General features: G+C 34.9%; 2 protein-coding genes across 2 annotated transcripts; both read left to right on the top strand.

Annotated features, from left to right (window-relative positions):
• Positions 1-2,443: 2,443 nt before the first annotated feature.
• On the top strand, positions 2,444-5,036 carry LOC149248676 (uncharacterized). Its single transcript, XM_089450764.1, has 4 exons — positions 2,444-2,695; positions 2,807-3,171; positions 3,300-4,010; positions 4,433-5,036. The coding sequence occupies exons 1-4, from the start codon at positions 2,444-2,446 to the stop codon at positions 5,034-5,036; spliced, it is 1,932 nt and encodes a 643-aa protein (XP_089306890.1).
• A 1,101-nt stretch (positions 5,037-6,137) lies between these two features.
• Positions 6,138-6,953, top strand: LOC149248675 (uncharacterized). The gene is made up of 2 exons (XM_089450757.1): positions 6,138-6,608; positions 6,738-6,953. The coding sequence occupies exons 1-2, from the start codon at positions 6,138-6,140 to the stop codon at positions 6,951-6,953; spliced, it is 687 nt and encodes a 228-aa protein (XP_089306883.1).
• The last annotated feature ends 18,933 nt before the right edge of the window (positions 6,954-25,886 follow it).

Raw genomic sequence — 25,886 nt, 5'->3', positions numbered from 1 at the left:
CAATCATAACTTAAAATTGAATTATAAAATATGGTATAAATTTTGCATTCATGTATAGAATGGCTACTATGGATGTCGGTTGCTAGTTAACTTTTAATATAAAGTTGTTCATGCAAACATTTTATAAAATTGCATTTTAAAACATGGTACAATTTGCATGATGCTTGGTTTAATGATTAAAGGTTTTACATATTTAAGTTAATGAATATGTGGCAATGAAAGTAAAATTTCATTTAGTTGGTACATTTTGCATGATAATTCTTATAATGTTAGTAGATGACCTAAATTCAACAATTACTTCCTTGCATGGAAAGGCCACTGTGACTAAGGTTCATCATTTTGAACGGGCACGCTTGCAAGTTTCGAAGTTGAAGTCAAATCTAGCATACATGCAACCATGATCTGGTTCTTCAACTTGTCTTGATGATGAACAACACTCGTTGGTTCGAAACGTGTTGAGAAATGAATTATGATTTGATTTTCGCTGAAAACTCTTCTCAATAAACCTGATATGGATCACAGAAGCCTAAATTCAAAAATTACTTCCCTACACAGAAAGGCCACTACAACTAAGGTTCATCATTTTGAACATACACGCTTGAAGGTTTTGAAGTTGAAGTCAGATCTGGCGTACATGCAACCATGCTCTGGTTCTTCAACTTGTCCTGGCGATGAACCACACGCGTTGGTTCGAAACGCGTCGAAAAATGAATTATGATGTGATTTTCGCTGAAAACTCTTCTCAATAAACTTGTTTTATCAAGTTATTTAAAATGAATAGTAAAATTTCAAATTACAAAACATGGTATATCTTGCATTTGAATCAATCTTATAAATTGGCGTAGATTTCTAAAACAATCATAACTTAAAATTGCATTGTAAAATATGGTATACATTTTTCATTTGTGTATAGAAAGGCTACTATGGATGTCAGTTGATAGTTAACTTTTAATATAATGTTGTTCATATAAACATACTATAAAATTGCATTATAAAACATGTTATAATTTGGATGATGCATGGTTTGATGCTTAAAAAGGTTTTACACATATTTAAGTTCATGAATATATAGCAATGAAAGTAAATTTACATTTAGTTGGTACATTTTGCATGATCATTTTTATAATATTAGTAGATGATTCTTATGTTTTGTTTAAAGATGTTTTTAAAAGTTATTTAATCAATTTAGTAAAATTGAAAATTACAAAACATGGTATATTTTACATTTGAATTAATATTATAATGTTGTAGATGTCTAAAACAATCATAACTTAAAATTGCATTATAAAATATGGTATACATTTTGCATTCATGTATAGAAAGGCTACTATGGATGTTAGTTGATAGTTAACTTTTAATATAAAGTTGTTCATGCAAACATACTATAAAATTTCTTTATAAAACATGGTACTAAGATAGCAATAAAAATATTTGAAAAGATAAAATGATGGTCCATAAAAAAGAAAAATGCAATGCAAACATGATAGCTATACAATCAACAACAAACACGAAAATTATGATATGCTACATTCTTACATTATAGTAGTATTTGGGGGATCTTTGAATTTGTTTTTAACTTAACAACAAAGTCGTGCCATATTAATGAAAACAATTTTGTAATACTTAACTTACTAGCTAGAATGGACAACTTAAGAGTGCACAAAAAGAAAGGCTAACAATGTACTTGAACTCTAAGTTCTCAAAGATGAATACAAGGAGAAGAAATTGTATGGCACTTCAATTAGAAAAATTCTAATGGAATGCCATCCTCAATGATTCGTTCATGATTAGCTTTTAACATTCTCCATTTTTTAACTTTCAATTTTTTTATTACTGAACTTTTATCAACTTTATGCATGCTGCACACACCAAGTGAGTATATTAACAACTTATGGCATCAGGTTGATAGTCTTGAAAGTAAACATTACTCTCAGTTTCATGAGTTTCTTGGAAAAAATAGCATTTTAGTATAGTAGACCCTCTTTCATATATAAAACCGTTATCATCATATTCTTCCAATAACTTCATCTTTCATTCATTGCACCACATCAAATAATACTTGACATTTTCTATGTTGTTAATGGGTGCAACTAAAACAAAAAAATCTCCTGCACAATAAAACAGGTGTAAATTCATATCATAATTAACAATAAATTATTTATCAACATGGACTTGATTTTATTATATATTTTAACTAATACCTAGATACTTATACACAATGATTTTTAAAACACACACATATATCCTGTGAAATAAATTGAAATGTTACCTTCTCTAACAAGATCAGAAACTATGACTACTTGGTCATTGGGGTTGACCGGGGAAATCGGCTCCCACTAGGTGATGATTCGGCTGCCCTTGCTAGGGTTCCTGAGCAAACTTGCTGCATATCACCTCTGCGCCTTCGGCTATACTGTCCTACTTCGGCACTGATCACCTCATCATGGCTCCACCTTCCGGAGGGGTGGGCTCTTCCCCCCCTCCCGCATCAGGCCCCTCCTCTGACACTCCAATTATCGTAGATGTTCTAGTCGGCTCTGGCCCCATCCAAACTGACGTCCTCCACACTGATCCTGACAATATCAATAGCGAAGACATAGCTGCAGGCCATGCGGCAGCTAAAGACAAAAGTATAGATCATATCGACACGATGCCAAGGCCAAAAGCGTCCTCTGCGACATGCATTCCCAAATCTGTAGAGAGAATCAAGATAGATCTTCCCAGTGATCGAATCAACAACCAAATCCAATATATGAGGGATCATGCACTCATAGGCAAGTTCCTCGGATTCTGGCCAACTGAAAAGGCCTTGCATGGCTGGATTGCCTCCAAATGGAAGCCCAAAGGACAAGTCACCCTGCAGCTTGGCCCCAAAGGTTTCTTCACCGCCATCTTCAACTGTCTAGAAGACAAAACTCACATCTTCGAAGGAGGCCCGTACTTCTTCAACTCTGCAGGCCTGTATCTTCGTGAATGGAAAGCGAGGTTCAATCCAGACAAAGAAGATTTCAACTGGGCTCCGGTATGGATACGCATGTATTCTCTTCCCTCGGAATACTGGAACGAGGAGACCTTAGAGGACATTGGCAACAGCCTGGGAGCCTTCATCAAAGTCGCCGAGGAAACCAAATCCAGAAGATACACCTCCTACGCCAGGATCTGTGTACACATGCATCTAGCCAAAGAACTCACAGATTCGGTAAGTCTATTTCATGACGATTTTGAATGGATCCAAACAATAGACTACGAGCATATCCCTTTCGATGCAGAAAGTGCCATGAACATGGCCATCTTTTCAGGGACTGCCCTCTGAATCTTCAATCTAAAGTTCCCGCAACTGAGGCGAGTAAAGATGCTGAGGGATTTACTAGGGTCTCCAGTCGTAGAAAGCATGCCAAGAAACCTCCAGTTGCTCCAGAAGCTCCCAAGAAACCTGAAACAAGGAATAGTTTTGAAACCCTGTCTTCACAAACCAACTTGGAGGATCACACATTCATCCCACCTTCAGATCCTTCCCCTTCCACTCCAATGCCTCCCCCAAATCCTTCAGCCTCGCCCTCAAAGTCCGCTTTAATTAGCACCCTCGTCTCAAACTCCACTGACAAAAATCAAGCTTCAGACACAGCCCTACAATCTTCCACCATGGAGATAGATGCATCTCTAGCTCTCAGTATTCATCAAAGGTCAGATGAGGAGGAACAGAACAAACCGATACACATGGAGGAGGAACCAGAAAGTGTAGATCTGGGAGGTCTGGACATTCTCAAACTGGAAGCGGCGTGTCGACAGAAAGAATTCAGTGATATACCCCCTAGAGAAATAGAAAGACTTGAAGTTGTTTTGGCCAGAGCACAGCAAAACAAATACCTTGGCATTCAGGCAGGCAGTCCTTGGGATGGTAAAAAAATCCTGAAAGATTCGAAAAAACGAGGGCGCAAAATAGATCTGCAAAGGACTATTATTATTGGAGAAATGTTGGTGGACTCTGGAAGATTCCCCAAGCTGACCAAGTTCTTTAAATCTCTTCCCCATGGTTCCTCATGAAGCTAATCTCATGGAACGTGAGAGGGCTTAATAGCCCTGCAAAACACCGAATGCTAAAAAATATGATCCAGCAAGAAAAGCCTTCATTAGTCTTTTTACAAGAAACCAAATGCCACAGCGTTGTACTGGAGAAAATTCTAAATAAAGTATGGACAAGATGTCGCTCAGTCTCTGTAGATGCCTCAGGAGCTTCTGGAGGGCTAGCAATCTTGTGGAATCCTCAAATTCTCTCCCTACAAGATTTTCATGCCTCTCACTTCTTCATCCAAACTACATTCCACCTAATTGGGACCAATATCCATGGTCTTCTCACTAATGTGTATTTTCCTCAAGATTCACAACAAAAGCTTGATTTGCTGAACACACTCACTACTCTTAACTCTGGCAGGAGCCATCCCCTTTGGATAAGTGGTGGTGACTTCAATACCATCACAGCACTGGAGGAAAAATCAGGAGGTCGAGCAAGACTAGAAGGGGACAGCATCGGCTTTAAAAACTTTATACACAGCAATCAACTAATGGATCTTCAGACTTCGAATGGTATGTATACATGGACCAACAAAAGAAGGGGATCACAGCACATAGCTTCAAGACTGGACCGATTCCTTTTGTCGGATAATGCCATTCACCTGGGCGGAGACTTCCATGCATCCATCATGCCTCATGTGGGCTCAAATCACTGGCCCATTATGCTACAGTGGTCGCGTCTAGAGTCTAAGAGCAACAAACCTTTCTACTTTGAATCCTTCTCGTTCTCTAATCCTAACTTCAAAGAAGTGGTCATCGCTGCCTGGAAAACCTTTATCCCCCCCGCAGGAGCCAAGATGTTTCAATTTCAACAAAAGCTAAAGTACCTTAAGCAAGTGCTGAAATCTTGGAATCGCACTCAGTTTGGTAACATATTTGATCAACGGAAAGCGCTGGAGCAGCAAATGAATAATCTGCAACAATGTATCATCTATGAGGGAAGAACGGAGGATTATGCACTATAGGAGCAGGCTCTCCTTACTCATATTGAAACACGACGGCAGTAAGAAGAAAATCTCTAGCGACAAAAATCCAGGATCAGATGGCTTAAGGATGGGGAGAAAAATACTAAATTCTTTCACAGGTCAACCATTCAAAGGAGGATGCACAACAACATTGCTTTCATCAACAACCAGCAAGGGGAGTGCCTGGAGGTACATGAAGACGTGGTACAGGAATTCCAAGATTACTTTCAGAACATTCTTAAGGAACCCCCGGGTTGCAGAAATCAAGCTATACAAACTATCATGCAGCACATTCCTAAAATCATAAATGAGGATCACAACAATAGGCTTCTCCAGCCTATTTCATTGCAGGAAGTGGAGGACGCAATGGCCCAGCTCAAGGATGGTAAAGCGCCCGGCCCTGACGGATTCACAGCCAATTTCTTTCATGCTTTCTGGGAGCACATCAAAAAAGAGGTCTGGGAGCTGGTGGATGAATCAAGATCGATGCACTGGGTCCTTCCTTCCATAAACACAACCTTTATAGCGCTCGTTCCTAAAGTGGAAGACTCCAATACACCTGAAAAATATAGGTCGATTGTGCTATGTAATGTAATCTACAAGCTTATATCTAAAGTCGTGGCGAACAGGCTCAAACCTCTTCTCCCTCTCCTCATTTCGCCAGAGCAGACAAGCTATGTAGAAGGGCGCCAGATTCTGGATGGTGTCATTCTCTCCCATGAAGTGATCCACTCCCTCAAGATTCTGAAAAAACCAGGTATGATTCTCAAACTAGATCTCTCCAAAGCATTCGACAAGCTCAGTTGGTCCTATATTAAACACACCTTACTTGCATTCGGCTTCAATGCTACCTGGACGCGATGGATAATGAATCTCATTTCCTCTCCCTGCTTTTCCATCCTTCTAAATGGTTCCCCTTCCCCTCCATTTCATCCTTCTCGGGGCATCCGTCAAGGTGATCCTCTTTCCCCGTTCCTTTTTGTTCTCATGGCCGAAGGGTTAAGCCGCCTTCTTCATTCTGCTTCTAATTCTCACTCCTTAAAGGGCATCTCATTGCATGGTCAATCCCCCATCACTCACCAGTAGTTTGTTGACGATAATATGCTCTTTGGTCATCCGTCAGTGCAAGAAGCCTCTGCCTTCAAACTCCTGCTCAATCTCTTTTCAGAAGCCTCTGGCACCACCATCAATGCCTCCAAATCCCAGCTCTTTTTCTTCCATACTCCCATTCTTACTCAGAGGAATATAGCCAGGATTTTGGGTTTTTCAATAGCCAAGCTTCCTTCGAAATATCTGGGAGCTCCCCTGTTTGATTCTGCTATCAAACATGCTTCTTGGAGGACCCTCCTTGACAACTTAGAAACCAGGCTCTCCTCCTGGACATACCGCTCTCTAAACATTGCTAGCAGGATTATCCTCATCAAGTCTGTTCTCCAAGCCATGCCTCTGTATTTGTTCTCAATTTTGGCTGCCCCGAAATGGGTTCTCAAGAACATTCGCAATCTTCAAAGAAATTTTCTTTGGGGCTCCTCAGGTCACAACAGAAAATGGGCTCTGGTCAAATGGACGGAGGTATGTCTTCCAAAATCAGCTGCGGGAGTAGGTCTGAGGGATCCCCTCCATAGCAACAACATCATGGGTGTGTGCATATGGTGGAATTGGATCTCTAAACCGTACACTCCCTGGGATCATCTATGGTAGGCCAAATATGCTCCAGGAAGTCCAGAGGAGGAGCTAATCCGATTCAGTTCAACCACCCCTGGCTCGCTGATTTGGAATGCTGCCAGGCAACATAGTGCCTTTTTTCAAGCGCACAGCTTCTGGGAAATCCATTCAGGCACCACTGCAAGATTTTGGGAAGATTCCTGGCAACAACTTCCCAAAATTGTCTCTCTCTTTAACAAATCCAAGTGGTAAGCAACCATGCAGCAAAATGAGAAAATCCATGTCCATCAATTATGGCAGCAGCATTCTCCCCAAGGTTTTCAACTTTGGAGACCGGCAAACACATGGCAGGCCAACTGGCAGGAGGAAACCTATGATGAGATTGATCAAGAGCTCAAACTCAGGAAAATCAAACTTTCAGATCAGAAGGACCGATTGAGATGGGGATATACTACCAAGGGCATGTTCACTACCAAGGAAGCATATCAAATCCTTTATCACCCCATTCAGATAATAAAAGATCAACTATGGGACCAAGTCTGGCAACCAAACATATGGCCTAAGGTCTCCACTTTCCTTTGGCTTCTCAGCAAACAAAGGATCCTCACATGGGATAACCTACAAAAGCGAGGATTTATTGGGCCTTCCAGATGCTGCAACTGCAATCTTCACTCAGAGAACATTAATCATCTCTTGGATACTTGCCCTTTAGCAGCTCAAATTTGGGAGAGAACAGCACAGTGTAACAGAAGAACAGGTAGAAGAGAGGGAGACATCGTAAACACCATCAGGAACTGGCCTCGGAATCCTTTCCAAAGTCCTCTTCTCAATGCCCTCTGGAACCTCCTTCCAGGCTTCGTCTACTGGATAATCTGGAAGGAAAGAAACAGCAGGATCTTCAAAAATCATAGTTCACCTCTTGATACTCTTTGGCTTCTTCTCAAGCAGAATCTTCAAGAAACTCTAGCTCTCAGACAATGGCAAGACTCAGATATGCCAGTCTTACCCCAGGAATGCCTCATTCTTGCCAACTAGAACTTAGATCTCACCTCTGTAGACCTCATCAAGCCCAATACTTCAATTCATTCTGAGTCTGCACAATCTTGGTCTCCTCCTGCCATCCACCCTTACAAGCTGAACTTTGACGGAGCGGCTAAGGGCAATCCTGGGTCGGCTGGATATGGTGGCATCTTCAGGAATGCAGAAGGCGATGTTCTGCATATGTATCACAGTTCGATGGGTAGAGATACCAACAATGTTGCCGAGCTTGAAAGCTTATGGCAAGGTCTACGCATATCAGAAACAAAAAACTTGCTCCCTTTAGAGGTTGAAGGGGATTCACAAATTCTAATAGAGGCTGCTATCCGGATTCAATCAGGATCCTCAGCTGCAAAGATTGCTTCGAGTTGGCAGCTTCTAAGTAGACTAGAACAAATTGAAGAATGGCTCAAAACTCCACGCAGCATTTCCTTCAAGCACATTCGGCAAACAGCAAATAAGGCAGCAGACAGACTGGCTAATCAAGGGGCCGATCAGCAGCTCCCCTTCTTCTCTGGTCCATTGAATAGTTCCAATGATCCACAACTCAAACGTGACTGCACTCTCCTGGTGCAACAAGATCTTTCCCTCCCGGATGCGGGTGTCTGACTAGGGTACAGGTATATGGGTAGCTGTTTGGGTGGGTGCGCGAGTGTTCTCCACCGCCACTCAGCCTCTCACAGCACCGGTCATAACTTCCCCTGCGCTCAAGTTTATTGTTGCTTTAATGCAGCCTGTACCTCCTCTTCCGCCGGTTTATTCTCTACTCATGGCGCTCTCAACTTGCCACATTCGCGTTTCTCCTCTGCGCTTCAGCCCCTCCTCTGCAGCTGCAGCGGTTTGCTCTCGAACCTTCCCAAGAATACACTTGGCTCTAGTTCGTTGGGCGAATTTCTGGCTATGCCTGCAAGCTTCTCATTGTTTCACCTACAATTTCGCTAGACACTCATCTGTTGCTATTCCTTTCGCCCTTCTGAGTGTTGAAGCCAAGCTCGTCCTCATCCCTTTCTCCTTCCATAGTTCATCAAGCCGCCCAAATCACCTTGTTCCTCTAGCTATGCCGAAGCTTCGCCAAAGGATGAGCTACAGAAGAGGCAGCTCCTGGGGGCAAACGGGCCGCTAGGCCTCCTCTTCCATGACGAACTCCTCGACTTTCTGCTCGGACTTTTGCATGGACTGGTATCCGGCTACTCGGAGTGGACGGGGTAGGGGTAGAGGCCTGCACAATATGGCAGCGAGCTCCCTCAATTCTTCGACTAACACCGCTCGGCTACAATTCCCCTGCAGTCATGACACTCTCTCCTTTATGGCCATGGTCACCATAGAACTTAGTGACCTCAATCTAGATCAGGAAGCAGGTTCCCTTGGAGCGACTACGGAAACGCTGGTGGATGACAGACATGGTTCCATCCAGATGAACTTTGAACCGAGCAAGGCTTCAGGCTCAGGCAAAAGCAAGGCTTCCCAAATCATGAAGGAGCAGGTAGGCTCCTCTGAGGATGACAATGATTACAAGTATGGATGCCGCATCATCGAAGAGCCGCCCAATCCCTCTCATGATGTTTAAACAGGTTTGTGCTTTTTGGTTTTTTGGGAATTCAGTAAGCTCGAGAATGTTCACTTATCACCCTCCTTACTATCATGATAAGTGCTCTAGTTCAAATCGCCAGTTTCTCCTGCGAAAGAGGCACTCTGCTAGCCTTCAATTTCCAGTGTCGATTGCAGTCACAGCTACTTCTCATGTCTGTATTCAGCTTTGGGCTTCAGGAAATGTCTCTCGGTTCCATCTATATGGTCTGGTTTTCCTGTTCTGGTTGCCGTATGGCCCCTGCTCAAATCTCAGTTCCATGTATAACAATGGGGTTTTTTGTTTTTTTGCTTTAGTCATGGTCATGTTCTTTGCAGTTCTTTAGGGCAATATTCAGCTGGGTTTTTTTGCGAATTGATCTGCTATGCTTGTAATCATGCCGCTTCTTCAGGCTAGCTTTTACGAGGCCATGGCCTTGGTGTAAAATTATTTTGTATTAATATAGAAGTAGACATATTCAGGAAAAAAAAAACAAACAAGATCAGAAACTCGATCACCTTCAAATGACACTATAGTCTCCTCTGATTCCATCTTTTCGAAGCTTGCAACCGACATTTTCCCCTTTGTATTTAGTTTTGTATGTTGTCAAGATTTTACATACATATTTTTTTCACAAGCATCATTGAATTGTGTGTCCTCTATGCAAACAGGACAAAAAAAAAGATTCTTTTATTTTATCAAATGCAAACACATTTTAGTACTCCTTTGTTTTAATTGAATGTAATTTTTGAGTCCCTTTTACTATTTCATCTCCATGTGTAATCAATCTATCTACATCTTGGACTCCAATATGCCAAAAAAACATATAGTAAATTCAAAAAAGAATATAAATATCTTATTTAAAATCCAATTTATATATCAAAGATAATCAGATCATGATATTATTTAAACTATGTAATTTACAAATGCTTAAAATTAGAAAATTAATAAAAATGACCATATATTAAAAATATATACAAGTTAATGTATATATGTACATCCCTGCATACCTCCCTTGATAGGTTAGTCTCATGGCTTAGTGAAACAATTTACCATTGAACAACTTTTTCAACTTAGACAAGTTGATTTTCAGAGTGATCCGTTTGATATCTTCGAAGTGTTCATTTTATACATGCCCCTGCACCATCATGTTCTCCTTTTCCATGACTAGTTTCAAATAAATCCCAACAATGTTTAATGTTGGTGTTAATATGAAGATGACACAACCAAAAGAATGATCGTGAAGATTTTAATTGACATGCACATCCATCTAACCATATCCAATGTTCATTGAATTTTATTCCACAACCTTTCAATGAGTCATAAATCTTATCAAAGCAATGTTTACAAAATGTGTATCATGTGTACGATCATTGCTAATATAAAATTAATCTTCTTTAATAACATGTCAATTCTCACTGGTGCTTTCTATATGATCAACATTTTTTTCAGCATGTCTATATAGAATATGGACAGGCATAGACACTTGGTCAGAATGATAATATTCACTTTGTATTTCATTTTGTGCAACAAATGTGTATCTTTCTGCAAAATCAATTATTGACAAAATGGTCCTTGGTGGAAAAATTTCACGAGATTTTTTGAATTGCATGTCCTACAATCGAGCTCTATGATAATTCTTTGTGTATTAATAAATTTTTGTGTTAAAACTTCTTCAAAAACTCTATCACAAAAATTTATTCTTCATGTAAATCAATCCTTTTAGCACTTGTACTACTATTTGAACCAATCAATGTATGGATATATTCATATCTCTTCCATTTCACTTTTATGTTGGATAATGATTGATCATTCATATCAATAGGATATTTGTCATGAAACAAAGTCAAATTTCCACAATAATCATATTTTTTACCACCAACATATTTCTTTTGGAAAAATAATTCATGATTTTCTCTTCCACATAGAAATTTCGATATGAAATCATGGATTGTGGACGGAGGAGGTGAATTTTTCCAAAATGTTTTACCAAAATTAAAGAAGGTGTTATAGTATAATTAAAATTCCACATGATAATGACAACAACAAGTGTCACGTACAGTGATAGGTTTAACATACCATGGTTTTTATTGCACAAAAGTATCGATTGAGATATTAATTCCATGATTCTCTTCTATGAACTTATTGAACAACTCTATCTGAGTGGTGTCCGAGATATGTTTTTCATGTTCTTCATACGATTTCATTTTATTCTTCATTGCATCACATCCCTTACTTTTGGTGAAACACATGAATTTTGCATCCAATATTCATATATTATTTTTTTAACATCTTTTTCAAGTTTATCTTTTGTACAGTTTCCTATAAATAATTGTCCAACAAGCCAACTCATCATTTGAATCTATTTGCAATCAAAATTTCCTATGTTTGTGCAATTTTTTTCATGAGGTCCCTAATGCTTTTGCCATAGATTTTACCAAACAATTTTATTTAGTACTTGATGAAACGACTACCATTTGTATTGCTCTATGTGAATCTAGATCACTTTTTTTTTAGATCTTCCAATTGATTTTAGAGCACTTTTTATATTTTGAATCAAATTTTCCTTCATATTAATCTTTCGTTGATTTTCGAATACCCAATAGTGTGTAGCTTCTTTTAATTTCTCTTTTGTTAAGAGACCTCAAGCTTGAACTGTCACATTTTTATCTTTGAAGAACTTATCAGTAATGAGCTTAACACGATATCATATAACATGGTCAACTTTTTTATCTCCATATGTGTCAGTGACAACATTTTCTAACATCTCATCATCGATATTGATTTCATCTGTACGTATAAGAATTTAATGTAAATGGTTATAAATATACATTATAGAATTAAATTAAAAAATAGGGTTTTAATGAAATTGAAACTAATAAATATGTATAATTTCAATAACACACATGACATATATATACACACCTAATGGTGATTCAACTTCTTCACTTGAATATCTTTCAACATCTTCAACAACATCATCAATCATTGGTTCATTGTCTTTTTTGCTTTGTCTTTCAACATTTTCAATCTCATCATCAATGTTATGAGGAAAATCTCTCTCTGTTTACATCGAAAAATATTTTTCAAATTAGTTCATTAAATAAAAATTAAATTTTACAATACACTATTAAATTTTAAATATCATTTATAATATTTACATTCACATACCTACTTCAACTTCTTGTTGAGATTGATTTTCCCTTTCAATATTTAAGCGTTCTTCCTTTCTTTCTCGTAATAGTTTCTCAAGTATTTTCTACGAGCCTTAATGTCTCTTATTTGATAATATTTCTCTTGCAATTTCTTTGATTTTCCTTGATAATTCAATCTATGTATATTTTTAAAATCAAACCCAAAAAGTCAATTTCAAAATCTAGCAAAAAAAATCATTTTCAAAATCAAACAAAAAAAAAATTATTTCTAAATTCAACCCAAAAAACTCATTTTCAAAATTTAGCCCAAAAGACTCACTTTCAAAATTTAGCCCAAAAAACTCACTTTCAAAATTCAACCCAAAAGACTTGTACTTTAAAAAATCAGCCCAAATGACAAATGTGAGTGCAAAAATAATGTTTCAGTGAAGTTTATCTATAGCATTTGACCGAAGCAATGTTTCTTCGATTGATTTAAGATTGGGAGCAAAAGGATTTTTCACAATAATTTTCTCAAATTTGGAGGAGAAGGTTAAGGTTTCGAAGGTGGTCCTTATTATTTTACAATGCAGGTCTATACATTTTCCACTGGGAAGAATGTTTCAACCTACATAAAGAGGATTTTTTGTCGGCTCTAGTATGAGTGAGATTGCATTCTTTACCCATTGATTTTTGGATTCCTGCAATTCTAGAAGCTATTGGTAATGTTTTAGGCCATTTTGTTAAAATGTTTGAAGCTACCTGTCATGGAAGGAATATGTCTTATGTCTGCCTCTATATTTATATGGATATCTCCCACCCGCTACAAGAATCCATAGATCTGGACAATCAGGTTAAAATCTAGGCTCAACCGTTGGATTACAAACATGTGATTTTTTGTCATAGACTTTGTTATGAATAAAGTCACTTATTTCATGATGGCCAACTAGGCATAAGGACCATGAGAATGTTGGGTTGAAGGGTTCTGAGGGTTTTAAAAAGGTACCTATGAGAAGGCGAAACCCCTGAACTCAAAATCAAGTGATGTAACCAGCATCACAGATAAGAATGTTTTTTGATGTCTTACAAGATATTGATGAAGATCATGGAACAAAGGTGCCAAATGATGTGCATGTGTTAGAACAAGCTTCAGAGGGTTCGATAGTGAAACCACCTCCAAATTGGAAGTTTCTTGAAAGAGAAGAAAACAAATAGATTGATAATATTTTCTTAGATTTTTCGGGGATTGAGGAGGTGGTACAGCTTTAAAAAATACCTCCTCAGGTTCTCACTGACGAAGAAAGTCTATTAGCAGGAATTCTTAATAAGTGGGCTCAACATGATTTGGCAAAAATATCTAAGGCCCAACAAGATTAGTATATAGTAGGACTAATGAACTAGAAAACACGTCAAAGGAAATGTTCGAAGGATAAACATAATAAGGATTTGGTACTTAAAAAGCTAGGGAAATAACATAAGTGTAAAAGAAGAAAATTGAAAAATGATGTTGGGGAGGAGATGGTTAACTCAAAAAAAACTAAGGTAATCTTAACGTACTTCCCACTTTCTAAAAAACCTGTATCATGAAGTTTCTTTCATGGAATATGAGGGGTTTCAATATCTACTTTTCGTTGTCTGTTTAATCTTGGTATTGTCTAGGTCTCTATGGAATATTTGTTTATCTCTTTACATGGTAACTCCTATGGTATGTTCTCCCCAACGGGGTTGGGAACATGTTCACAACCCAACCTTTCTTGAAATGGGTAATGCTACCGCTAGGTCTCCATATGAGGTCCATACGTGGAAGCACAGTGGTAAATGGAAATAATGCAACCAAATGACGATGCATCTTCATAAATAGGCGAGGTTAACAGGAGAGGGACAAGACTTGTTGTTGTTTTTTTTCATGATTCCAAGTGTTTCCATAATGGTTTTGACGCACTCAACCATGGGAAGGAATGATGCATGCTCTGAGCTCATTTATGGCGGACTTCGTGGCATCGAGCACGCTAACATGGTAGTTTTTGTTGGTCTCGTATCTTACTGTAATGATTGTAAAACTTTATGGTATAGTTTTGTATTTTGGCACTTTGTATTTCGCCTCCTTTTTGTATTGGAACATATATAGTTATCATCCTTTGTATTGCTTTGTAAAACCAGAGGTAAATGTTGATCAAACTCATTTTTATTTTTTGGAAGCTTTGATGTTATTCAAAGATATTTGCTTAGAGGTGTATACACCCAAATTGGTCTTTTAGGATAACCATGTTATCAATGTAAAATCCTTTAAACCATGGGAAAACCATGAATTGTCAAAATTATTAAATTTTTTATTTTATTTATTTAATATAAAGTCAATTCCCACATATATATATATATATATATATATATATATATATATATATATATATATATATATATATATATATATATATATATGATTAACATATCACATTTAAAAAAACATGAAACAATATTCTTAATCATGAATATTTTTAAATAGGTTTGTTGCAATACCATAGCTTATCAATACCACATGCCTAACAATTCATATGACACTTGTTCATATGATATTTTTTTTAATTAATCAGTTTAACTAAAAAAACCTAGCATATTGTTTTTGCGATAAATATTAACCATTCATTTGTAAATACTACTAAAACTATTCTTAAATATTTCATGAAAGTTAAATCTCTATCATCTATCTAATAATTTCGTGAAAGTTAATTAAATTAAAATAACAACTATTTCAATACATATAAGTATTAATTTCAAGTCTCATCCATATAAAAAATGTTAATTAGATCGAGCTAGCTCTCAAACTCTAGCGCACAGTGTTCAAAATTGAACACGTCAGAGCCCTTCAAAGGGCCTCTGGCACGTCAGAGAAGTAAGGGGAAATTTTTACGTGTCAAAAAAAATTTGAAATATGATTTTTGTCATTTAAAAAAGAAATTAGAATAATATCTTAAATTTTTTTAAGAAGTGCTATTAAATTTTCAACCCTTTTTTTAAATTTCATTTTTTTTGAAATTAAAATTTTAAGAATGTTGAATTTGTGAATTTCCTTTCATGTTAAAATTTAAAATCCATTTGAGAAACTCCCATTTCAAAAACAACAGTTTCTTTTTGAGTTGTTTTTTCTAATTGTGCATATGATGCCAGTTCTTATTACTTATTATGTCAAAATTGCCTTTTCATACCATTACATTTGGCAGTTTCTAAGTTGCTCCCATTTAAAAAACAACAGTTTCTTTTTGAGTTGTCTTTTCTAATTATGCATATGATCCAAGTTCTTATTAATCATTATTTCACAATTACCCTTTGATACCATTTCATTTGGTAGTTTCAATTAAGAGCCACTAGATGTCAATATGGGTCATGTATTGGGTCTGTGGGTTGTGCCTGAAGGCTGCCCAAATCAAGGTTTTACAACAATTTAAGTTGGAGAGGAGCATAGATTTATGATTCAGAAAACACCTGTCAAGCAAGGTTTAAGCACAATTTATGCTTGGAGAGGAGCGCATTCCACAGGCTTCCTAAAGTGTTGGATTTTATTTGTTTATGGATTCCCAATTCCTGGTATGTTTTCATATTCCCAATTTCTGAATGAGTTACTTGTATCAATGTTAGTAAATGTGCTAGTGACTTGGAGGCAAGATACTAGTAATCAGAGAACAGATTTATCTTTGTTCATAATAATTCTAGATGCCACCCCAAATCTGGAAAGTATGTTGTGGAATTCTTGTAGTTTTCTTACCTTATTTTTCTAGAAAACAACATGTCATCCACAAACATGAGATGTGAAATACCCGTGGTTCTTATTACCCCGCATCTAGCAATTAGTCCATTTTCTCTAGCCAACTGAATGCCTCTTCTCAGACCATCAATAACTAAAATAAATAGTAACGGAGAAGGTGAACAATCTTGTTTTAGTCCCTTGTAGAGTTTGAAGAAATTAGTGGGTTTCTGGTTGATGAGTATTGAGTAACAAGATTAGTCCAGATTTGTATAGCAGGCAATTCTCTATGATCTGTAAATAAATATGTACTCATTTTTAATCAATTAATATCATATTAAAGAATGCCACCCAATTGTGGCTTCTCCCATAAATATTAAAAAATAAATCTAATCCTATTAATCCAAAGAAAAACATAATATATTAAAATGGTGTGAGCAATCAACACTGATAAAAAGATATAAAATATAAAATAACGCAGAAAAGAAAGGAGATACCAAAAACATATACACCTTTGTACACTCTTCTGTTGAATCCTAAACCTGTTTAGAATTTTACTTAATTTTTTCATTCATGCAATAAACTTAAATTTGATTGAGCTACTTGTATATTGGCCTGTCTACTTGTAGTTGTAGCTCCTATCAGACCTACCTTATACACAACATCCATGGGGTTGTTGTTCCACCATTCTCCTATTACTCATTAAAACACATGTAAAGTTTTCTTTCTCTTTTTCATTTTTTTAAGGAATACATCTAGCTTAGGCTAGGCTAGCCCATGTATATATCGAAGAACAACTATCCACTCATATCAGCAATACTATTAATTATTAATTTCTCAAAACTAATGAGGAGTATCCCCACAAACCGACTGGTATACTTTATACTATGTCCATAAAAAAAAATTAAGTGCATCAAAAATGATTTTGTGAACTATATAAACCTATTGCACTCACCTAAAATGATTGTAGCTTCGTCTTTGGGTTTAGGAAAAGATATGAACTGCCCTTCTTCGGATAGATCATGATTGCTCCAAGGACCCTAGCTCGGAGCCATGAGAAATGAGCGTGCCACCACAAGGTTCCTTCTTGATCAACAATGATGAATCTGTATGTGTAACTTCCACCCGGTTGAATTGGGCACTGTGTAATATACTCGCGTCCATCGGCCCAACCTGTATGTAGTTGGTGTATTCCATGCCTACCATGATTGAAACATCCATCACTCTCAGCTTTACATTATTTCTTTCATATAGTCAAAGAGGTAGGTTAACACCCCAACGAATTACCCTTTTCCACAAGTTTAAAATACTGAGAGGTTAAGAAGTCGATTTCAAGGGATATTCAGCATAAAGTATTCTTGTTTGCTGAAATTATTTTTGTTCATTGAAATTATACGCAAGACTTATTTATGCATAATCTGAGATTGCACATATCAAAGGCAATAGGGACTTCGAAAATGGCTAGATTCATTTTTACAATAAATATCTGCGATTTTAAGAGATGGTAGATTTGAATTGAATCTCATATTCCAGGAATCTATAATGCATATAAGTTAATAGATGGTAGATTTTAATTGAAGTGGATATTCTAGGAATCTGTAATAGTGGTAAATAGTAAATTTGAATTGAATAAAATATTTCAGAAATGTGTAATTAATATAAGAAATTGAATCTCCAAAAATCCGCCTAGTGAATTTGAATTGTGAATTTGAATTAAATTAACTTCACGAAAGATTGAATCACCATATTCCAATTAAGGGATGTCCAAAAAATGAGAGCAAAGATAAACCAGTGAATAGTGGAATCCCACAGTGTCCCCGTTGCTTAAAAAAGAGTTGGTCCTGGTAACTGGACATTTACAATGACTATATCGTGCATCTGGCATAATATTTGAATAGGGGTGATTTCAATATGTTCCAATAAATTGAGATTGTAACAATATAATGAGACAAAATTTAGTTCAAATCATAGTCTGATATATGCCCATTAGTTTATTCATCTCCTTTCACTTAGAAATATTATATAAAATTTTCACAATATATCAATAGAGAGTTACCAAAACAAGAAGACATCACAAATAGCATTACAGAGTCGTAGTTTTAAACAAAGGAGCTATGACAAACATACAGTGAAAGTATGATGGTGCATGTGTGACGAACAATTTCTATGGACCAAATAGTTTGCAACTCCCACCACTATGAGTATTAGTAACCCAACTGAGCATCCTGTCCAAAATACTCGTCCCACAAGCATTGGTATTCATACGATCTCGTCGTGAGTTTAAGCTCAGTCTCAATATTCAGCACGCAGTGCTAGGCCGCAAAATTGTTTCAAGGGATTTAGTTGGACTCGATTTATTGCCAGGAAAATAATGAATGAGGATTAGAGATTTTAAGCAGGGTAGGAATATTTGGTGATACAATCCAGATCAACTTCCATAATGCCATAGGTTTTCCATCTATGTTACAGACAAAAAAAAAGGGGTTGATAAGTGGTCCAACATAATTTTTTAACAGGGAGCACGTTATTTCTATATTAATCTAAACTTTTTAACAGGGAGGAGGACGTGTCAGGTTATTTCTATCTTAATCTATTTTAAAAAATCAAGATAAATGGTATATGTATTTATTATAATATAGTTTTATAAATAATACAGTTTTATACAAGGTGGAAAAATTTATCATAATTTAGTTGTCAAATCAAAAGCCAGGATAGCTATGTCTGGCTGCGATTCTCAAAGGACTCATCACAGTTATTTAAGGAAAACCACGCCACCTAAAATAACCCGCTGGGGCAGGCTTTCACCCCTGCCAGATGCCTCTCAATCTAGGGTCGTTAACCTCTTTCCTTACATCCAAAGAAAACGAGTTCTTACTCAAACAGGAGCATTTAACCTCTTTCCTTAAGTCCAAAGAAGACCACTTCTTACTCAAACATGAGCAGTTTTACGGCATACTCCAAACTCATTATTCATCATGTTTACTCTTAATTTCTAGTTTATTTATTTTTATTTTGGTTCAAGGAGTATTTTAAAATTGGATAAATAAGAAAGAGGTCAATTTATTGTTAGTTTCTTTATTTATGGACAAGAAAAAAATCAATAATTTGATTGGTTTTCTAAAAAAACTATAATTTAAATAAAAATAACCATTTATTAATAACTTTAACATGTATAATTAAACCTTTTGCCAGCAAAATGTATTTTTCAAAATTACAAATGGTAAGGATAAATAAAATTGTAAAAATAAATAGGATATACATGTGTTGTGCAAACATTATTCCTTATTCCTTTTATATGTACTAGTGGTCTAAAAGCACACAATTATAAGATTGATATACCTAGATAGGAAATTAGAAAAAGTTGGACTAAAGAGATATTAGATTTAAAAAATAAAAATGGTTTATATTTATAAAGATTTGTTCCGAATTTTACGTGAATTTTTTTTAATGGAATGTTACAAATACGTTATTAATATATATTTCTATGTTATTAATATATATAATTAATAAAAAAATATAAGTTAAAATAAAAATATGTACATAACAGTAAATTTTTTGTTTAATTTTAGTTTTATTAAATATTGGTTATAAATTAATTATTTAAAAAAATTACAGAGGCTTTTTTAATTTTGCGATTTTTTTTTTTAATATGAATATTTGTTATATTATAGAATTAGCTTAATGCCTAACAATATATTGGTGATAATTTTGGACTAAGTTAAGATGAATCTATGATATAATTTTGGACTAGGTTAAGATGAATCTATGATATATTTTTAATGTATTCAAGTGATTTTTTTTATTATTGTAATATTGACATTAAAGGCAAATGAATTTTTTTTGTTTTTCAAGGAAAGTTATAGGGGCCAATGTTTCCAAGTGAGCTAATTTTCCATGGTTTTCTAAAAAAAGGATTTGCCAATTTCCGTTTATTTTAAAAATGATTTGCCTAAATTTTATACTAATTTAGAGACTATAAAATAATTAACAATTTTAGTATTCTTACAAAAATATTGCTAAACATTTTTTAGCTTAATATTGAAGATTAATAAGATTTTCTAGCGTTTTTAAACTTGGAAATTTTTTTCCATCCTTCAAATTTTCCATGTTCAATTTGAAGAAAATTTTCGGTCTTTAAAATTTCCATACTCATTTTAATTTAGACACATAATTCATACATTTAGTTAATTTAATTTAAATGCAAAAACACCTCATTCTCCTAGTTACAATTAAGCTTAATGTATTCAATTTATAATAATTAATAATAATTTCAAATGAGTGGCCATTAATTTTGCTCATACATTTGTGTTGACTATGAATGTATGCTCCAAAACATAATATCCCAAAGTCTAATTGGTGAACGGGGACCAAAGCGATACATTGATTGATTTAATAATAGCGCAATATAAGAGATTTAAAGGGACCAAACATTGAAAGATTATCAATTTCATTAACATTGTATCCCAAATGAATTATGTATCCCAAACTCTAATTCATGAAGCTAGACCAAAGTGATACATAGATTGATTTAATAATAGCACAATATAAGATATTTAAGGGGAACAAAAATTGAAAGATTATCAATTTCATTGCCAATAAAGTTAAGGGTAAAGTGATTTACAATCAATTGTCTCTCATAATAACTTATTTTGAAGATAAAAGTTTAGTTAATGAAATGAACATAGAATAATAATGAGTAAAAAGAGAATAATAAGATGTAAGTGGAAAAGATTTAACAACAATTTTTTTTGTTTTTTTATTTTTTAATATGTCAATCATCTTTTTTACTAAATGTAATATGGATTTCAGTTTTATAAATCAAGAAGTAAGAAAATAATTTTTTTTATATCTTTTTAAATTAAAAAAAAATAAAAATAAATAATAATAATAATAATAATAATAATAAAAATTAAAAAAAATAAAATGCTATATTTTAGAGTAGAAACACAAGTTTTTGATATACAAAGCAATTTAATTACACTAGAAAAAACTCACACTCATGAGTGAATTGATTATTGTTCATTCACTTTATTTATTTTTACAAAAATATAAACAAGCATTTTGAAGGATAAAAAAATTGGAAGTTATTCAATCAATGAAAGTATTGTTTAAATCCCTATACAATAATGACATTGATCAAAGTATATCTACCTATATTTTAATCCTAGAGATGTCTAATATCACATGTTTGCAATAGTGAAATGAATAATGTTAATTTATTATAGAGAAATCCAACATACAAAAAAATAGATATAAACCCATATAGGACAATAATAATTAATAAGATAGAATGAGTGATAGCTTTACAATGTCATGTGATAATATGTTTATATGTGTTGACTAGTCAATATTATGTTCGTTATAACAAGCTGACTTGAGATGCAATGGAATGATTTGAAACATCCCAAACCATTGTACATTGTTCAATGCATTTTTTTTACTGTATAAAAGAAAGATAATTAGATGAAGAAAAATACTCCACTAATAAAGGCATGTAGCAATTGTGAGAGAGAGAGATAGAGGCATTTGTTGTTTTTATTTTCCTAAAGCAAAACACACAATAAGAGTATTTGAAACAATTGAAATGCGCACTCTTTCATGTTTGTAATTTTATTCGAGATGTAATTAGAACCATAACATTGAAATGCACGTTAATATTCATGGCTATCCTAATCATCTGGTGTTAGCAGTGTTGGGAGATAATCGTGCGTGATTTTTATTCATTATTTATTATCCAGCCACACCACCTTGTTAATATTCATGGCTATCCTAATCATCTGGTGTTAGCAGTGTTGGGAGATAATCGTGCGTGATTTTTATTCATTATTTATTATCCAGCCACACCACCTTGTACAGCTGAATTTTCTTGCCAATTTCTACCTTCTAATTCTGGGTGGGTGTAATTCAACTGCTAAGCATCACTTTCTTCATTTGAGACAAAAGGAAGCATCTTAATTCTCTTCTCTAGTTGGAAGTGTTTGTGAACTCTTCTCAAGAATTATCCATACACGACACATGCTGCATAGACTTGCCCCACTCAAACTGTCAACTGCTGGTGTGCTTTGTGCATCCCCTTTTTTTTTATTGTTGTCCTTGTGAATCGTGATGCCTTCTACATTACAATTACTAAAAAACAATTTGAGATATTCCTTGTTATAGAAGAAATTTCATTTTGGTGATGGCAATGTGCATAACCTTCCATGAAGATCAATGTTAATTTTAATTTTCAATGATCAACAGAGCTATGTGTGTGAGATCTATTTGTTGCTTTTCATTAGTTTTGATATGAATTTTGTTGTATATTGTCTTATTTTCAAATAATATTATGCATTTTTATATTAATTTATATTTTTATATTTCTTGTTTTGTTGATTATAGGTATAAAATGCCACCTCTTGGTCGCCCCAAAAAGGATCTGAAACAACTTTCACTTTCTGATGCATTCGGTATCTCTCAATGTTCTAATCAACAACATATTTCTGAAAATGAAGTATATGATCATGTGGATGAGGACCATGAATCAAATAGTGCAGAACTTCTTGAAGAGGAACCAACATCCAAGAGGTACAAAAGAACATTCAAGTCCAAATGGAAGCTGAGATTTCCATGGGATTATGCTGTAAAAGATTTTAATGGTGTTGAAAGGATAAAATGTTCATGGTGTGTAAAATTTAGAAGGGAAACTCAATTTGCTAAAGATGGAAGCACAACCCTTCAAGTTAGTGCTTTAAACATCCATGCAACATCAGAGGCTCATAAATTTGCTTTGCAACTTGTAGAGGGAGAAAGTAAACGGAGTACTCTTCCAATTACAAAACATGTAGAACTAATGGTTGATGCTCAAAAAGAGAGAACTATATCAGTTATTGAGAACATGTATTTTGTTGCAATACATGATTTACCTTTGGAAGTATATAAGCCAATTTGTGACTTGAATAGGTATAAAAACACTCCTCACATGCTTCTAACAGATGAATACTCAGCATATACAAATACAACATCTGGAAAAGACTTTCTAGAAGCTGCTAAGGAGGTATATTGGAAAAAATTAAAAGATGAGATTTTCCAAAGTCCATATTACTCAATTTTAGTTGATGAAAGCACTGATAGGACTATGGTGCAACATTTGATTATTTATATTACATATTTGACCAATGAAGGAAGAGGTCCATGTGCTACAAAATTCATACAATTGCTACAAATTAGGGATGGAACATCTCAGTCTATGTATGATATTGTGACATCTCTTTTAGCAGACATGAATCTATCCATGACAAAGTTAGTTGGATTTGGATCTGATGGAGCATCATCCATGAGGGGTATTCGTGAAGGTTTATCTACTAAGTTTCATCGACATGCCCCTTATTTAGTAGATATCCACTGTATAGCTCATCAAAAAGCATTAGCAGCTAATAATGCTTCATCTTATTTTGAAGAGTTGCAAGCTATTGATAAGTTTGCAAACAAGATCTATTCATGGTTATGGAAATCTAGTAAAAGACACGGAGAATTGAAAGAGCTAATGGAGTCATTTCAAATCACAAGGCTAGAAGTGATACAAATTCATCATATTAGATGGCTTTCTAGAGAAAAAGTCATGGAAAGACTCGTTAAGCTCATGCCTGCTTTGTTAAGAGACTGGGAGTTAGTGGAGAAAAAAATGTATGAGATGGCTACAATATTTCAAGTTAAATTTTGCATCCACTTACTTGCAGATGTGCTTATTGAGTTAAATAAGCTGAATCAAAAGTTTCAAGAGGATCATGTTGACATTACATCTATTGGAACAACTTTGGATATCACTATTAGCTTGCTTCATAAGCGATTTCTAAGAGGCACATTTGGGGCAGGTGCAATGCACACATCATCCTTTTTAAGTAAAACACAACAAGGAACTCTTGAGTTTGCAGATTGCACAGGTATAGTACATGTACATGAATCAAGGTTTGAGAGTTTGCCAAAGTCACAAAGATCAGGGACACTAGATGACTACATTATGCTGGGAAAGACTTTTGTAATGAAGGTGATTGACTCTCTAAATGCAAGGTTCACAGATTTACCAATTTTTAATGCAGCTAAGTTTTTTAGTCCTCGTAATTATTATGAGGATATGGATAAGAGACTCTCAAACAAGAAGATGGTTGACATGTTTATGTGAAAAATTTAGTGTTGGAGGCTTGCTTGTTGTGGACAACATTAAATGTATGGGTGAAATGGATGAATTTATATGTACTATGTATAAATCTTACCCAAAAAAGCATATGTTGGGAGCATGGGATCTATATGGAGGTGAAATTGAATGGTTTGAAGGATTTCCATGCTTAATGTAGCTATGGCAAGCAATTCTTGTTATTCCGGCTAGTACATCAATTTGTGAAAGAGGTTTTTCAAAATTAATTCGGATAAAAAATAAGGATAGGTCAAGGCTTTCTTTAAAAACATTGGATATGTTAATATTTATATCTCTCAGTGCACCTCATGCTCTAAATGAGGTAGATTGGAATGCTATTTATGATGAATGGAAAGAGATGAAAACTCGAAAACCTCTTTCACTATGAAAATAGATTGAAAGAACTAGTAAGTTTCAGTGTTTATTACCATCATTGTCTTACTCTATCGAGCACTTGAATGAACTATTTTGGTAAGTGAATTTTTTTAGTTTTATACCATTTGCCTTTTGTAAATGAAAACATAACCATATTTTTCAAGTCTGTATGTGAAGTTTTTCTAACACATATTGAATGTAATCATTGCAGGATATTGCACAAGATATGTTAAGCTAGAGGACCACAAGTGTCAAAGTTTTATAACTGAAAGAAGAAGCTATCTTAGATCAATTTTGCGGCCAAGTATAGGGACTGTAGTTCCAATAATTTGAGATGTGCAAATATTGGAAGTCTTAGCTTTCCAAAAGAGTTTTAATAGACAATAGAATAGTGATTTGGTCAAATTTGAAGTTTATAAGCTAGAATTACACTGATACTTCCTGTATAAGCTAGAATTTTTTTTTAATTTTATAAATAAGACCTTCCATATACTTTTAATATAAGTATTTTTGTTTCTTTGTATTTTTATTTTTATTTCAATTTCATTAAGATCTAATTATGTCTATATGTTTATTTTTTGTACTCATATGCAGTTTCCCAATTATGATTTTGTCTCTATAGTTGGTTCAATTGTGGCTAAGTTCAAGGCCTACCCAATATGATCTTATGTGGTTACATTTCTCAATCACACGTGTAAGAGTAATTCATTTACTAATGCAGCCTTTGACGTAGTAGTATCTTTTTGTTTGTGAAAAAATAAAAAGAAATTTGAAAATAATTTACTATTGTCAATTGAATTGCTTTTTTTTTATGCTTTTCATTATAGAAGTGCGACCTAGATGTGTGCCCTTCTAAATGAAATTAAAACCTGCCCTTCAAATTTGATCACTGCTAGCGCATCCAACAAATTTTAAATGCTTTTCTGGTTTTCAGTTTGTGTATGGCATGTTCAAACCTGTAGCATGACATGGCCACTAGGCTACATGTAGTGGGCTGATCGAAAAAGCAATTCGGCCGAAGAATCATTATCTCAGCAATGTATCTGAACGGAATGACGGCCAGGTTCATTGCATCTCTTGTCCCCTCAACCATTTCACGTAGATTCGCACTACCTCTGTAGAATCCTTAGAATACCGCCTGGCGAGAAGAGGAGGAAGACGC

The sequence above is a fragment of the Pinus tabuliformis genome, chromosome 7 (genome assembly GCF_031772625.1).
Source record: "Pinus tabuliformis cultivar Carrire ecotype Pingquan chromosome 7, CPIR1, whole genome shotgun sequence".
Taxonomy (NCBI): Eukaryota; Viridiplantae; Streptophyta; class Pinopsida; order Pinales; family Pinaceae; genus Pinus; species Pinus tabuliformis.
The sequence above is the reverse complement of the archived record's forward strand: the minus strand, read 5'-3'. Positions and strand labels throughout refer to the sequence as shown.

What these genes read in the sequence shown, in the direction of transcription:
- LOC149248676 (XM_089450764.1), top strand. Translation starts at nt 2,444, where the DNA reads ATGGCTCCACCTTCCGGAGGGGTGGGCTCTTCCCCCCCTCCCGCATCA. An exon ending in GCCAGGATCTGTGTACACAT is followed by an intron (nt 3,172 to 3,299) that starts GCATCTAGCCAA and finishes CCATCTTTTCAG; the next exon opens with GGACTGCCCTCTGAATCTTC. An exon ending in AGATTCCCCAAGCTGACCAA is followed by an intron (nt 4,011 to 4,432) that starts GTTCTTTAAATC and finishes TAACTCTGGCAG; the next exon opens with GAGCCATCCCCTTTGGATAA.
- LOC149248675 (XM_089450757.1), top strand. Translation starts at nt 6,138, where the DNA reads ATGCTCTTTGGTCATCCGTCAGTGCAAGAAGCCTCTGCCTTCAAACTC. An exon ending in CTCTGGTCAAATGGACGGAG is followed by an intron (nt 6,609 to 6,737) that starts GTATGTCTTCCA and finishes CATCTATGGTAG; the next exon opens with GCCAAATATGCTCCAGGAAG.